We start from the raw sequence: 16,308 nt of genomic DNA on the forward strand, positions 1-16,308 counted from the left end.
ATTTGTTTACATTATTCATACTGCATTGTTTTGTTTCGTTCCATGCCCAATGAGTTATATATAGGTGTGGCAGAACACACGGTTTGCCAATGTTGGCCACCAAAAATATGTAAACAATCCAGAAGCAAAACGGGTCGACGTCATAGCGTTCACACGATTCAATGGGAGCCGAACGACCGGTATGACGAAAGCAAGTCGATTTATTCTGATATCACTCACACCACTCATGTAAGATTCATCTTACGAATACCAAAGTGCCGTCTTAGCCCTACCTGTATATATGACATTGTTCCATGCCGGCGTCCTCAAACAGTTTGTTTTAATAAAATAATCGTAAGTATTTAGGTATTTATTAATATCGTATTTTTATCCTAGTAAAATTGGTAAAGTGCATTTAGTTAAGAAATATTCATATTTTCTACCAAATTTTTTTTTGTAAAATAGGTTATTGGCTACGTAGCTGATCGTAATGTTTTTTTTAACTTGAAATTTTCACACGTTATCGAAATTATTGTTTTTGCGTTACTTTGTACTGTGGTGATATTGGAACTTATTTGGTTTCCTCTGGGTCACAAAAACATTCTTTAAGCTTTTCAATTGCCACGTTGAAAAAATGACCTTTCTCCAGAATTAACTACACTAAAAAAATTCTATTTTCAGCAACGCAATGTCCCGCAAGGAAGCCCTCTCGCAGTTCATCAACCAGATTCATGGGCGACCGGTGGTGGTCAAACTGAACAGTGGTGTCGATTACCGTGGCGTGCTGGCTTGTCTCGATGGTTATATGAATATTGCCCTGGATCAGACGGAAGAATACGTCAACGGGCAGCTGAAGAACAAGTACGGAGATGCCTTTATTCGTGGCAACAATGTGCTGTACATTTCTACGCAAAAACGAAGGGTTTAATAGGTAGCTGACTGAATAAAGAAACATACCAGGTTTTGCCATGAAAAGCGTATTTTTATCAATGTTAAATTAGTTTGAGCGACTCGATATAACTCGAAATATGAGTCTTAGGAGATTGCTTCGATCCGGCCTCCGGTGATTGTCTGGATGACGTTCCTTTCTTATTGTTAGTTAAAGAAAATGATCTATTCCTATTTACATCTTATCTGATGATACCCTAACGATTTTTTTTCCGAATTACGATTCTTTGGATTCCTTAATGGATTCCATCCAGTGGTGAGTAACTTTTGTACTGGTACAGTTCAGGACCACCGTAACCGTAGAGTAGTTTGCCCTTGCCATTCTCGTCGTAGTACGGATATCGGTATTTGGGTCTAGAAAGGAGAATTCGAATGCATGAATTTATTTGAATTCAGAAAAGCTATATTTTGTCTACAAACCTTTCAAAATACTGGAAGTTCGGTGCCTTTGGTTGGAGGGTACATTCTGCGGCTTTCGTTAGTAGTGCAAGGATGAATGCGAGAACCTGAAATTTTAATGAAAGAGTAAGAGTACATACTAGAACTTACAAAATAAAGATAAATGTATTATCTTCCTAATATTTTTCTACAAATTAAAAATGTTTAATGGCAGTGGTAACCTACGGATGTCAGGAACCGATTCTACCTCGGAATAAAACTGTCCCTTTGTCATAGACGAAATTGAATCCAGGGAGCTAGTAGAATTGTACTATTTACAACCTTTATTGCAGTTTCCGACATTCGATTTGGATAACGCGAAGCGTGGGCTTTTTTACTAGTGAAAGCTGTATTTCGAAGTGATTGAAGAGTTTATCCCTTGCGTCCCAAGACGCCCACAGATTTTGGTGCTTCCTGCGTGTTGTAATCATAGTAAGTTCACTTTCACAAACTCCTATGTCATTTGTAAGCAGTGCCGTGATTGTTAGACCCCTCGAGCAAAACTAACATTATTAGCTTAATGGAGCACGTGTATTTCACCTCTAAATCTCGAAACATGGTGTCATAAGTGGACATCTTTGAAATACATATAAACTAAACGTTTCGCATCGTGTGATTGATCGGTCGTTCGTGTTTTCGTAGTTCCGTCGCGAATCACGTACAGTATAGTATTGAATATCGCAGTTGAAAGTGGTGTACGAGAGGTCTCAACAAAATGGCGGAAGTTGGTTATGCAACAATCAAATATTGCTTACTGGGCTGAGAATTTTCAGCCCAGTAAGCAATATTTGCCACATAACCTCACAATCAGTTCCACTCACTCCACGTTCGTGCTAATCCATGTTGTCGGAAATAGTGCGCTGTACAGTCATCATTGTACGAATATAGCGCACTACTTCAAATGTGATTCTATTGTTCAGAACATCAGAAAATACGATTGTCGCTGGTTGGATTTTCCAGTTTTCAACTGCAATCAGAATAGTGTCAGTTTGAAACATCATCGCAATCCAGATACAGACAGAATCCATCGATGAGTTCGTGAGTCGTTTGTAAGTGTTGGAAGAACTTATTGGTGTTCAAGATAGTTATATCAAACAACTGGTTTAATTATGAGACGTAATTGCTTACAATGCTCAACATGAACCTGTCGAAAGCTATCGATCTTTCTAGAATGGAAGAAGTTACCGTACGTTATTCAAAAATGCTGTCCATTAGATCAAGCTCGATGTCAAGATTGTGAGTAAAATACAGAAAAAATGTAGATAAAAAAATAAGTTTTTCACTCTTAGCAAAAAACAACCAACACACTCTTAATTTGAAAATAAAACATTTTGATTAGAATACTTCACTATCTAAAAGGAAAACTATTGACTATTATTCCAAATTAATTTACAAGTTTTACTTTCAGCCCAACAGTAGGCTTGGTTGATTTTTGCTAAGAGTTGAACACTCTTATGGCATATTCGTTTTTGACAGTGCACTACACCGGTGTGGTCGGTACTACACTCATTCAAACTTGGGTGTAATAAGTCTATCTCTTTCTTTGCACTACACCGGTGTAGCAGTAGCACCAAGAAAGAAACGAAAACGCCATTACCAATATTTTTTCTGTGTACTAGTACAATAAATCAACTCGCCAGCTGTCTTGAATCCGGATTTTATCAAAGCCAGTTAAAATTAGGAATAGATTTAGTGAACGTTCTATTTGGTTGAAAGGAACCAGACAGTCTTTAAAAGGGTCGCGATATATGTAATGTCAAGAAATATAGTGGATTTTTTCTGCAATATCTGTCTGATCGTTCCAAAAAATCAGCTATACTTTGTGGAACATTGCTTCCATAGAATCATTTGAGGGAAAGGATTGAAGTTCGAAACACAGTACGACTTGAAATGTAAACACCTGCGACAGTTGACAATATACACGGTAAATTGGATATACCTAGAAAATTGGTAGTGGCGTAGTACCCATAAAATTGGTACAAATTACCCGCAAATAGGTTTTAATCGCTATAATATTTATCGACTTTTATGTAACATCCGCTGAGATTTGATAACCAATTACCAAATTTTAGGTGGATTCAAGTTACCTACTGCTGAGTATGTGCAGCTTTGTGGAATTTAGGTACAATTTACTTAGACATCCAGAAAAGTGCACGAACTTGGAAGTGGGTATATTCACTCTACCTTAATTAGGTAATTACGAATCAATTATGACTATCTTATACTTAGAAAAGAATACATAGTATAGAGATTTCCAACTATTAGTTGGTAAATCATACCTTCTGATTGGGTACAGCACTAGTACCAATTCTCTAGGTACATTCAGTTTAGGGGCCGTACACAAATGACGTAGCTTTTTTCGGCGATTTTTGACCCCTCCCTCCCCCCTCGTAGCATTTGGTCACAAAATTCTAACCTCCCCCTCGTAAATAACGTAGCATTTACCTACCCCCTCCCCCTAGTCCCATGCAAAGCGACCGGGGATGAAAATAAGTTACACATGTATTTCAATTATTTTAAATGCATGTCTTTTCAAAATGTTTGACGACTTTTATCAACATTTTCATTATAACAGCAAATTGCGTGCAAAATAAGCGCATTTCATGACAAATATAGTGTTGATAGTTTTGTTTTGAATTTTATATGTCAAGGGGAGCATGAAGAGAAGTTCTCTCAGTTCACAATCCTGCAGCTGCCAATGATTCTAAAAAGCATACGTTCATCTAAATTACTAAATTTTGTTTGGTTGAATCCGAAGTGAAAATTTAATTCAGCTTCCAAACTAAGTCTACTAGTTAGCAACATTAGCTAACTAATGTAGCAAGTTAAATCCGCATACAAAATCTTTTCGTATTTTTACGAACTTGTAATTCCACGAATCGTAATTGCATCAAAAGTAACTTGTTTGAATTTAAATTTATTTCTCTTGGGAATGCAGTATCATTAAATTGTTGTCTGTAAACAATGGGTTTTAAACTTAATGCTACGTCGCACAACTTTTGACCCTACCCTCCCCCTCGTCACACTTCTTCACAAATTTAGTATACCCTCCCTACCCCCTGTTACGATAGAGAAACGCGAGGTGGTTCTATCGTACAAATAACTACTTTATTATAATTTAAAACGTAAGACATAAAAATGATCGTGTGTGGCACCATCGGCTGTCTGTATAAAAGAGACATTCGCACCGCTGCTCATCGCTACTGGTTGGCACGACTGCTCGTTGATAGCTCTCATTCCTGCTGATAGGGTTGCCCTCCAACACCTCCCCCTTTAGTATAGATGGTAGGGTTCGTAGCGGATCGGAGGTTTCCGGTTCCGTGGCGGACGATAGCATTGAGTCAACACTGGGATTGGTTGCGGTTGCAGATGTCTTCGACGACGTCTCACGTCCGGTTGGTATAGCTCTTGAAGAAATTCTTGCTGCAATTCGTTGTACTCTACATCTTCTGGATATGGTTGTTGAGCTTCCGGTGTTTCCGATGAACCCGACGGTTTGATACCCCAGGTGTTTAAGAGCAGGTCTAATGGTACTATGGGTTGATTTTCCGCATTCGGAACATCTGTACTTCCATGACGTTTACGTATCTGATTGCTATGGGATCTTATCAGCTGCTGACGATCTGGTAGCCACACATTGTACATAACGGCTCCAATCCGTTCCACAACTTCACCTGCTACCCAATTCCAAGTATTACCTTGATGAACCTTGGCATAAACGTTGTCCTTGACCTCGAAACTTTTCGCTTTGGCACCGTGTTTACGGTCAAACTGCTGGTCCTGTTTGGAACTGGCATCCTTGTGAAATTTGCTAGGCGGTTTCATCAGTTCGAGCGAAATACGGATGCGTCGACCTAGCAGAACTTCCGCTGGAGACTTCCCATCCGGAGCGCTGCGAGACGGTGTAGATCGGTAGCACTGAAGGAATGTGTCGATGACTTCTTCTAGCTCTTCTCCCCCTGCCTGGATTTTCTTCAGTGCTTGTCCGTTGCTTTGAGGATGGTACGGCGCCGTCTTTAGGTGCATGATACCATTGGAATCGCAATACTTTTCGAAAACCTCGCTGGATAGTTGTCTGCCATTATCGGTCACCAACACTTCAGGCATACCGAACCTCTAAAAGATGTTCCGAAGTATGGCTAGAGTTTTTTCAGTAGTGATACGCTGTGTAGGTACTACTTCCGGCCACTTAGAAAGAGCGTCGACCAAAATCATGAAGTAGGTTCCATTCACTGGCCCAGCATAGTCAACGTGTACCCTCTGCCATGGCCTTTCTGGAATTTGCCACGATGAAAGCGATGTTTTCGTGTCTGTTTTGGCCACCGACGCACACTCGTTGCACGACTTGACCATGTTGGCGATATGGTCATCAATGTTAGGCCAATACACATAATTCCGTGCTAATGATCTGGTTCGATCAATGCCCGGATGACCCTTATGAAGCTGATCCAGAACTCGCTGCTGCAGTTTTCTAGGAATAATGATTCTTTCTCCGTACATAAGACACTTGCGTGCCATGCTGAGTGACTCCCGTCGAGCAAAAAACTGTTCAATTTCTGGATTTCCAACAATTTTCTTGCTTACTGGCCAACCGTCGATGACGTAATGTTTCACATTCTGCAAGATTTTGTCTCCTTCGGTCTCTGCGGCAATCATTTTGTACGTGACTGGCAAGAAACTTAAAGACTGGTTGACAATACTACAGATGGACCTTTCGAGCTCAATTGACGCAATTACAAAATCTTCATCCGGTTTAATATGGAAATTAATCAGGCGAGATAAAATGTCAGCGTGCCCGAAATTATCGGTGGTAATATGTTCTATCTGAAAATCATAAAGAAGCATTGTCAACGCCCATCGTTGCAGGCGGTTAGCAGTATATGTCGGAATGCCCTGCTTCGAACCAAATATCGATAAAAGTGGTTTATGGTAAGTTTGCAGAATAAAATGTCGGCCATAGACCATGCGATGAAATTTAGTTACGCCGTACACCAGAGCAAGGGCCTCTTTTTCGATCTGGCTGTACCCCGTTTCTGCTGGGGTCAAACTTCTGGACGCGTGATAAATTGCCTTTTCCGAACCATCCGGAAAACGGTGAGCTATGCGGGCGCCTATGCCCACATTGGAAGCGTCTGCTGAAACTACAATGTCCAGTCGGGGATTGTAGTGAGTTAGCAGAAGAGGAGACTGTAGAACGGCTTTGAACCGATCAAACGAACGTTGACAATCGTCTGACCATTTGAAACAAGCGCCTTTCCGAAGCAGGTCATCTAGTGGCTGGCGAAGTCTCCGCATCTCCTTTATGTATTTTCCATAGTAATTTATGGCCCCTAGATACGACCGAAGAGTGGGCACATCATGGGGGGCAGGCATATTCACGACGGCTGCAATTTTCTCCGGATCCGGGCGGATACCTTCTGCGTCCAACAGTTGTCCCAGATACTTCACTTGGTTCATGAAGAACTGACACTTGCTAATCTTCACGGTGAACCCATACTCATGCAGGCGTTTGCAGACCTCCTGTAAGTTTTGCATGAGTTCCTGGCGTGTCCGCCCGCCTACAATGATGTCATCCAAATATGGACAGGTGCACTGCAGCCCACTGAGCATTGCGTCCATTATTTGCTGGAATGCTCCAGGGGCCGTTCGAATTCCGGGAGAGAGACGGTTAAACTGGAATAACCCCTTGTGGGTGTTGATTACTAGCAGCTTCCGACTTTCTTCATCGACTTCCACTTGCAAATATGCGTCGGACAGGTCAATGTGTCCGAAGATTGTACAGTTTGCCATGCGGGCAAAAATGTCTTCGGGTAGTGGAAGTGGATGATTGTTCGGCTCCAATGCGTTATTGAGTCCTATGGAAAAATCGGCACATATCCGAACTGAACGGTCAGGTTTTCGGACAACTACGATGGGCGCTGCCCACTCGGCAAACGCTACCGGAGTAATGATATTTAGTGCTTGCAAGCGCTGTAACTCATCTTCCACGATAGCTTCCATACTATACGCCACCGGCCGTTTCTGCCTGAACACGGGGTGTGCATCACGTTTGAGTGAAAGATGCACCTGCGTCTTTTTACATAGGCCCATGTTTTCGCTGAATACTTCAGGGAACCGCGCTTTCAGCTCAGTCACATTAGCGTCTTCATTATGGTTGACCACCAAGTTGCAGATGGATGACAAGGGAACGTCCCATAGCCCGAACTGATCCATACCATCTGCTCCTAAAACATTCAAATTTAGATTTGGTTCACACACGTAACATTTACCCTCTTTGTGGACTCCACCGATGCTGATGGTAGCCGAAAACATTGCTGAAATGTTTAGTTTGTCTCCAGAGGCTGTTCTAGCGGCACAGTTCGGTGGAAATGTTCGGGGACGTCCCGCTTTCTCCCAGTTTTGATATGAGAGAATGGTGATATCGGAGCCGGAATCGAGTTGAAGATCTATCGGTACTCCGTTGATACCGATTGTTGCAAAACGTCGACCTTGCTGTACGCTTCCAACAGTCACACTCTTGCTCGAGCGTTGATTCTTCTGCGGGAACTTCTGATTGGGCCGACCCTTTGCTGAGAAACAGGAACAATAACCTTCACGGTGGCCCACTTTGTAACAATCCCTGCACTTATGCTCCTTGTATGTGCAATCACTTAAATAATGCATACCACCACACGCCCAGCACGGTGATTTTGGTGAACTATTCCCCCGCATTCGAGGATAATGAAGTGGATGCAACTGCGTTGTTGCCGATCAAAATTGTGTCCTTTTTGAGATTGATCATGTCATTCGTTTCGGTGATCTTCGATAGAAGGCGCATGCGGATGTCCGAATCCTTCGCTGATTTGAGCCCACACACGAAGATCAGGCACTTAAATTGCTCCTCTCTGAGTTCCTGTAACTTGAAGTCCACACAAGCACGATTCACTTTACATGAATAGCTGATTAAATCCTCGGATTCGTCCTTCGTTGTCTGTAGACATTGATAACGACGATGAAATATCGACACTGGTGTGCCGAAAATAGATTTCAGCTTCGAAACGGTTTCCTCGAAATTATGATCTTTGGAAAATTTTGGAAGGATGAATGACGTATATCTGTCATGTGCAGCCGGGCTCAACTTTCGCAAAAGCAAACGGACTTTAGCGGCGTCGTCGAGGCACGATGCGTCTTTCTCGAACATATCTGCATATCGTGCAAACCAAGCGTCGAACGAGCATCCTTTGTCCGCATCATAGGCAAACTCCGTGATATTTGTCGCCAGGGAATCTAAAACCAACTCCTTTCTCGATGAGCCTTGAACGGAAGTCTGAATAGAGTTCATTTGCTCCGTTAGCTGTGACATCAACTTGTGCTGATTGCTTAGAATTTGGATGATGGTGTCCTTGAATGGCTGCTCACCGGAGCCTGCTTGCATCTGGTTGGTCGCCATTGCTGCGAATTTTGAACCACGCGCGAAACGATTATGACGATTTTATCGTTTTTCCGCCGAAAAAAAAACCGAACCGACAATTTCCGTATTCTCGTCGCCACTTTGTTATGATAGAGAAACGCGAGGTGGTTCTATCGTACAAATAACTACTTTATTATAATTTAAAACGTAAGACATAAAAATGATCGTGTGTGGCACCATCGGCTGTCTGTATAAAAGAGACATTCGCACCGCTGCTCATCGCTACTATAGACACTCATAGTAATAGACCAGCGAAGGTACTTTTATCGCGCCAAACGAACTGTCAAAATCCGGAGCCAAACGAGCATGACGTCATTCAATGCAAACAAGCAGAACAAGTATTGCGATTTTATTTAAAAAAAATATATTTTGTTATTCACAGTAGGCTTCATTTTTCGTGTTCGTATTAGTATTTCACAATGTTATTTAGAAAGATATTTATTTTGTTCAATATAACTACACAAAAAGTATTTTACTTATGCTCTTTTTCATCAAATTTGTGTTTCTGAAGAAATTGGATTTTTTTCTTTCTTTTCTCAATTTCTTGTTGCTCAGTATCAAACATATAACTTCTCTTTTGATTCATATATTGAGCCACTTGAAAAATTATTTTCATAAAAACAGATGATCGAATACAGTCGAGCACGTTCGAGCTTGCACATTTTTGGGTGATGCCAGTTTAACATGCTTGTTTTTCTAGTTGCCAGTTTTGCGGTTTTTACATCCGCGAGTCTATTACTATGAGTGTTTATAATCGCTACTGGTTGGCACGACTGCCCGTTGACAGCTCTCATTCCTGCTGATAGGGTTGCCCTCCAACACCCCCCAAAATGCTACGTCATTTATGCATGGCCCCTTACTGTGTAGTTGAAGCTACGTGCCACGATAAGCATACCTGCGACGCTATCAACAGAGTAGTGATGCGGATACATGCTCTGAGTTGCAGAGGAAGCGGCGAAAGGATCAACAAATTTGCGCCGTCGACTAGAAAGCCGATGTGAAACTACAAACCTGCTTCAGGAGAAATGTCATCGCCGAGGAGCTCTTCGTCGGAGTAGCCTAGATCCACCGCCTGGGACCTGTTGAGTAGTACGCGACGTTGCACCGGGTTCGGGTCGTCGGAGCGCCAGCGAACCGGATACCTGTATTGCCGGACTGACCTCGGCATCCTACCGGTTGGACTATGGAGAAGATTGGAGAGTAGCAGAAGAATCGGTTCCGAGGGAACTACCGCTCTTCGTCGGTGTTATTTTAGCCCATCACCCTGTCCTACATAGAGGCTTGTGATGAAGTACAGGTTTCGGATCATCGGTGTGCCAGCGTACCTGAAGTCGCGCTTTAACCTGAATCGCCAGACCAACTACGGCTCTGTACCACTTTGCCCGCGGAAGAGGCTATAAGCAGGATAACAACTGACATCATACTGAAAGAACGAATGCAATCGAGTAGTGGCAGCACCGAGGAATGCCGTTGAATTGCCGTTAGGAAACTGTCTTCATCGAACAGCGAGCGAGCGGTATTCGCTAGAGACTAGCATTAACGAAATGCATGAGCACAGCACAGTTTCGAACGAGAAGAGAATCAGTGAACTAGCTGTGGTAACTAGAGACTGAGAGTTGCCAAAACTGATTTAGGAAGTTGAATCAGTGCGTTCCTTAACTGGTTTCAATCGCTTTTGAGTGTTTCAATAAGCTTCTTAGCGTTGGAATCGATGCCTTCTTATTTAACGAGTTGCGCTCACCAATGAAATTTAATCGCTCGAAAATAAACTAGTAAGAAGAAAGTTTGTCTTCAAGTGCACTTGTTAATCTATCATTAACCGGAAGAAAAGTTTCGGTACAAAATTTGTCACTCGCTGAAAATTGTGCTGCCGACCCATGAGAGCCAGGTGGTTATAAGCGAACATTCGTTGATTTGACTTGGATATCCATCGCCTGCCCCGATCAGTCTATAGATAACAGCGGTCGAAAATGATGCTGTACCTAGGGGCAGAACACATGGAATGCATTTTTACAAATCAGCGAAATTAGATGCATTCATTTCCATCAAAATAGAAATCCGTAATATATTTTGCGTTACGTGCAATGTCTTCTAAGTTGCGTGTAAGACGTCAAAATCCTACGAAAAAACTAGCCCTACATTCCACAAAACGTCGAACAAAGTGGATCAGTGTTTTTGAACAAACTTTTCTGCGAGGGAGTGCAAAGTTGATGCTAAAATGGAAAATAAATGCATTTTTTCTAATTTGATGCAATTTTTTTATACATTCCTAGAGTGATCTGCCCCTAGTGCTGTACCGTAACAGCAGGTCCGTCATTGTAACAATTTTGCACTGGATGGAAAATACCTGTTTTTGTCTATACACTCCTTAGAGTGTAATTGTTTATGCAACATAACTCACACTGAGGAAACAGTACTTAAGAATTTTATAAGTCACAACTTATAAACCTGTGCATTTTTTGTTTCATTAGACATTTATGCATTCCATAGGTTGTGTATAAGCATTTCATAAGTCCGCCTAATGGAATCCGTTAATGTGTTTTATGATTTTCATAACCGTATTATTGTGAAAATTTCATAAGCTTATTGGAAGCAGAGAACACCATTTGTTGGAACCAGATTCAATACTACAACCTGTTCAACCCGGTAGAAGAAATGTAAGTGTTTTTTCTTTGTTTATTCATTCTTTTTGCTTCAAGAAATTCATTTATTTTGCAGTTACACCAATATTGAGACGCAGCAGAAGCATAGCTACCACATAGCCATTTTTCTAAGTATCTAAGTCGCTCAAAAACTGCTTTTGTTAAAGTGTCGGGTTTTCTCTAGACAATCTTGGACCCAGAAAAATAACAGATTATATAATGTTATTTCAATTTTCTTTAAATATTTAAAAAATAGAAAATAAATGATATTTATGACTTTTTTGTTACTCCATTTTATATAATATAGTTATGAATTTCATAAAAACTAACACGTTAAATTCATATTAAAATACCATGATATACATAAGTAAAATCATATGAAAGTCATAATAAAAGTCTAAAAATTTCATAAGTACCGCTAATGAAATTCAATAGCAGCTTGATGGCCAATTTTTCCTCCAGTCATAAGTAAAACTTATGATTTCCATATGGGAAACTTGTGGCAAAAGATCGTTAGTAGTTCTTATGGATTTCAATAGTTATTTTTCCTCGGTGCACGACTGTTCAGTATGCTTGTTCATGTAATTTTTGTTTAAATTGTTAAACATGATCGTTGTTATTCGCCCTGATAGGCGTAGTGATTTTTGTTGTATATTTGTAAATAAATAGTATAGGGTTTAGATAGTTTACCCATCTTTCTGTGAAATGAGTGCCGATTATACTGCGCATCTGCGATGACAGTTCTGCGGCGATGCAGTTGGAGCTTTGTTTTGGTTGAGCTGGTAAGCGGCATTCGACTTTTGAAAATGATGGACCACAACCACAAACAGGAATACCCAGATATATTTTTCAAATTTCTTCACATTATATAAAAAATGTCTTCATTTGTCTTCAACGGCCAGGATTCTGAATCGGTTATTGATTTTGAGCCAGGAAATGTTCCAGTATTCGTCGAAAGTTCGGTATCGGTTCGCCATCAGGGCTTAGCTAAACAACAGGGAGTGTTTTTACTACCTCGGCTAAATACCAAGTAACCGCAATATGGACCGTTCTCACCGTGAATGATCAGTCGAACGAGCCCAGTTCTCCTCCACAGTTAAACGCCAAGGAAAACGAAGCAGGGCGGACATAGGTTCCCCCTGGGAAGCTCACTACGGCGATTTTCGGGATCGTTTAGGGAGATCCGGTGTTATTTCGCAACAGTCGCTAAGGAGGTTCCAATAAATGAGTTGGATTGGCGAACAGAAGCGACGAAGGAGAACGCGGCCGATGATATCCTGACCGGTCGGAAGGAACCGCTAGCTTTCCGCCACCACCCGGTTAAACCATTCGGAATTTTATACGGAATCCTGAATGGAGTCATTATGGATTCCAAATCAAATGCAACAACCGATTCTGAGTCGGAATCGGTTGTTGCATTTGATTTGGAATCCATAATGACTTCATTCAGAAAACCGAACCGGTTCAGGAATGAGTTTAACTGGGCACCAGCAGCAGCAAATTAACGTATGCAGTGGAGGAATTGGGTTATTATATGAAGAATAAAATTCTCCTATTATTTCATAAACCGATAGAGCTCGTCTTACTAAATATAACAATAAATATTCTTAATCTTTTAAACTTCAGAATGATTTTTAATTGATTTTCTAAAAAAAATGTGAACACGTCCTCGTTTGACACTAACGGTCTTCTTTGACAGTAAATTTAGCCACATGGGTTAGCATTTTTGACAGTTATCCCAGCAAAAGGATAGGGATCAAGTAAGTTCAATGGAAGGTGTGGTCGGGATCATGCAATTTTGTAAAATAATCTTTAACGTCATCTGCCTCGGAAACAAAAGAAAACAGCATATGGTTTAATGATTCAATTTTAGTTTGTTTGTTTTGTACACTTTTGTTTGAGTTACGAAGATCTGAAATTTTGGTTAAGCACCTAGGCCGCACAGTGGGACCAATCCAAAAAAGGTGGGACAAAATTAATTTGAGGCCATAGATGTCATTTTTGAGCCAGCATTTCTTCGTAAGTTACGTTTACAATATTATTCTGCAGCTTCCTAAATAGAATGTTTTTTGGTTAGACTAAAAAAGAGAACCGAAGCAAATAAAATTTTAAATTTTTTTAAGGAGGATGATGTCTTCGGTAAAGTTGCAGAATATTATGTTTTGAATAACTTCGTTTAAGGTACCGTAAACATCAGAGCTCATTTTTAGGCAAAATAGTTTTTTGTGAATATGACCTGAAAATCAGTTTTTTTGACTTTTTCATGCTAAAAGTCTTAATGGATCAATTTAATATGTTCTACAAACTTGCAGGTATCTCAAAAATACAAGCTTTTGCTGAAGAAAATAATAACCTAAAATCAATATTTTGACTTCTAAATGCATTTTTCACATAAATTTGAACTATTTTCATCAAAGATTTCTGTTTTCATGGGTATTAATTAATAGTAATTGATTAACTAAATATATTCTACATGCTTGTAGCAGCGTGTAAAATATAACATTTTGTTAATAAATAATAATGTATATAAATTAAAAATGTAAACTCATTTTATGTTATAAACCTTCGAAATGAAAGGTCACCATCATTGTGATAGATGCAGAACATGTTTAGAAGCGTCTAGGTTTTCGTACGGTTACTGAAACAAGTCTCATCATATAAATAATCAAAGTTACCTCGGTGACCAAAGATCAAAAAGATACCCGATGTGCAGTGCTGAAATAACAGCATTGTCGCATTCATTGTGTGGATCAAAAAGTACTTCAGCAATAGATTCATGAATAAGTAATGACCGCCCATCTGTCAACGAAGTTTGGCATCTACTGATATACATTTTCTCAGACGTAAATATATCAAATATGTATGATTAAAATTGTATTACTTGAAAATTTTATAAAATCATAAATAGAAGAGCGCTTTGTTGCAGAAAACAACCTTAAACACAAAATGAAGTACGAAGAGTTTTATTGCTGGCCTGGACAACGGTGTTCGAATGGTAATTATCCGCTCAAGCCGCTCTGTTCGATAATTTCTCATTATTGGCCAAGTTTCTCTTATTTTCAAACAACAGTCAACTGTGAGGCCAGATTTCCATTACAAATCATTTTAGAATCCTTGGTAGAAACACTTTATTTACTCTACTTTCATCGGATATAACTTTACATCTATTTACAGTTGAGGCCTCTCAGTTCTATGGTTCCCAGGGGCCCCGAGTGATCCTAAAACGGCGCTGGTCACCTGTGGTTGCTAAGAAACAATTGAACGATTGAACTTAATTAAACTATAGTTGAAAAAGCACAATTTTTGTCACAAATCTTTTTTTTTGGTATAATGCTTGTCCTGTACTCGTGGTACCAAATGGCTACAGCAAGTAGAAGCGTCACTTTTTTTTTCATTTGACATAGTTTCTGAGCATTGTTTGCGTATGGATTACTTTGACTGTTTATTCATCTGACACATATGGACTGAATTTGCTCTGAATACCTACCTGATTGCAGGATCGGATCCAGAAAAAAATTCGGAGGGGGTCCGAAATTTCGATTTTTAAATGTTCATTGTACACTACGAAATATGTAATACCCTCATTTGATTAAAATTTGTTTTGGTGGTCGAATCTGGTTTGGACTGAATTTTAATTTAGAATGAATTTAAAATAAAAACTATTTTATATTTCTCTAGAAGCTAGAAATTGTCGGGGGGGGGGGGGTGTGTGGTCCGGACCCCCAGGACCTTCCCCCTGGATCCGCCACTGCCTAATAGATAAAGCTCCTGTAAAGTTTGTACTGAATTTTATGTAAACTTATTGTTTTGATTTTGCCCCACAGCCCCCTAACCTGACTCGTACCCATTTCAAATTATTTGTTTTATTTTTCTGCACATGACCCACTTAACCGACTCACTTTTTAAATTTTGGAATTGGTTGAACGTCTGCACGTCCACAAAGTCACCGAAGCTGTTGATGCTTGTGCATTTATCTAGATGCCTTGAGGAGTGTCTCACACACCAGTGACCGACTGAGCGGATCGCGAAAGTGTTACGTAGATTACGTAAAGCAAAACATCATGGAAACAGGCCGACGTTGTTGATTGGTAGCCAAACACGGCCCCTATAACACAGACCGACCATGGATCATGTTAGTTTTTATGTTTCCTACTACTAGACTAGACGATCGATATGCACAAAGGCTACTACCGCAACAATGCACGCTTCACCGTACAAGTGTCGTGAAAGTTTTCCAGGACACTTTCATCGGTTCACTTTTACTGTTAATTACCGCACGTATGAGATTTTAATTCGCTATATCATGCAGCGATCATCAAGTAATTTACTTACGGCTATACAAAGTGTGCTGATCTGGTGCATGGTTGGATGAAACTATTTCACTGAGCCAAGGACGATCAACCGATAGCGAACAGTTCGGTGGTCTAGTTTTTCAGAACCATATAGCAGAATCGTTAGCGTTATTCCTCCCCTCCAGCGGCGATTTGGAGTTTGCTGCTACCACCGAAGAGAATGATTGTTATCGAAAAATAGATCCAACTTCAACTGCCGATGAAACACAGAAATGCAATACGATCGATCTTCAATCACGTTGCCGATGATACCACAGCTGTTTCGTATGAATTCCGACTCGAGACTGGTTCCAGCGGGTGGTTTTGGGGAGCTTTCGTTGGGGCCGACACGAAGACCACGACCGTACCGTACGAAAGAGCTGAATGCGAGCGCGTGGTTGTGGAAGCGCTTGGGGGTGCTCAGCTGTAAAGCACGTCATACTTCGGTTATGCTCAGTCATTAAAGTTACACGGCATGTCTACGATATGCCAAGGGGCCGTGGAGAGGGTAGGAGATTGG

The 16,308-nt window shown here is 40.6% G+C and overlaps 2 protein-coding genes across 2 annotated transcripts; one reads left to right on the forward strand and one right to left on the reverse strand.

The window, feature by feature from the left end:
- Positions 1-954, forward strand: LOC131688155 (U6 snRNA-associated Sm-like protein LSm6). The gene is made up of 3 exons (XM_058972320.1): positions 1-37; positions 289-333; positions 661-954. The coding sequence occupies exon 3, from the start codon at positions 668-670 to the stop codon at positions 905-907; it is 240 nt and encodes a 79-aa protein (XP_058828303.1). The 5' UTR covers positions 1-37; positions 289-333; positions 661-667; the 3' UTR covers positions 908-954.
- Positions 933-16,078, reverse strand: LOC131688156 (uncharacterized). The gene is made up of 3 exons (XM_058972321.1): positions 15,790-16,078; positions 1,348-1,433; positions 933-1,281 (listed from the first exon to the last, which is right to left on the reverse strand). The coding sequence occupies exons 1-3, from the start codon at positions 15,817-15,819 to the stop codon at positions 1,164-1,166; spliced, it is 234 nt and encodes a 77-aa protein (XP_058828304.1). The 5' UTR covers positions 15,820-16,078; the 3' UTR covers positions 933-1,163.
- Between the last annotated feature and the right edge of the window lie 230 nt (positions 16,079-16,308).

Source organism: Topomyia yanbarensis, chromosome 3 (genome assembly GCF_030247195.1).
Source record: "Topomyia yanbarensis strain Yona2022 chromosome 3, ASM3024719v1, whole genome shotgun sequence".
Lineage (NCBI taxonomy): Eukaryota > Metazoa > Arthropoda > Insecta > Diptera > Culicidae > Topomyia > Topomyia yanbarensis.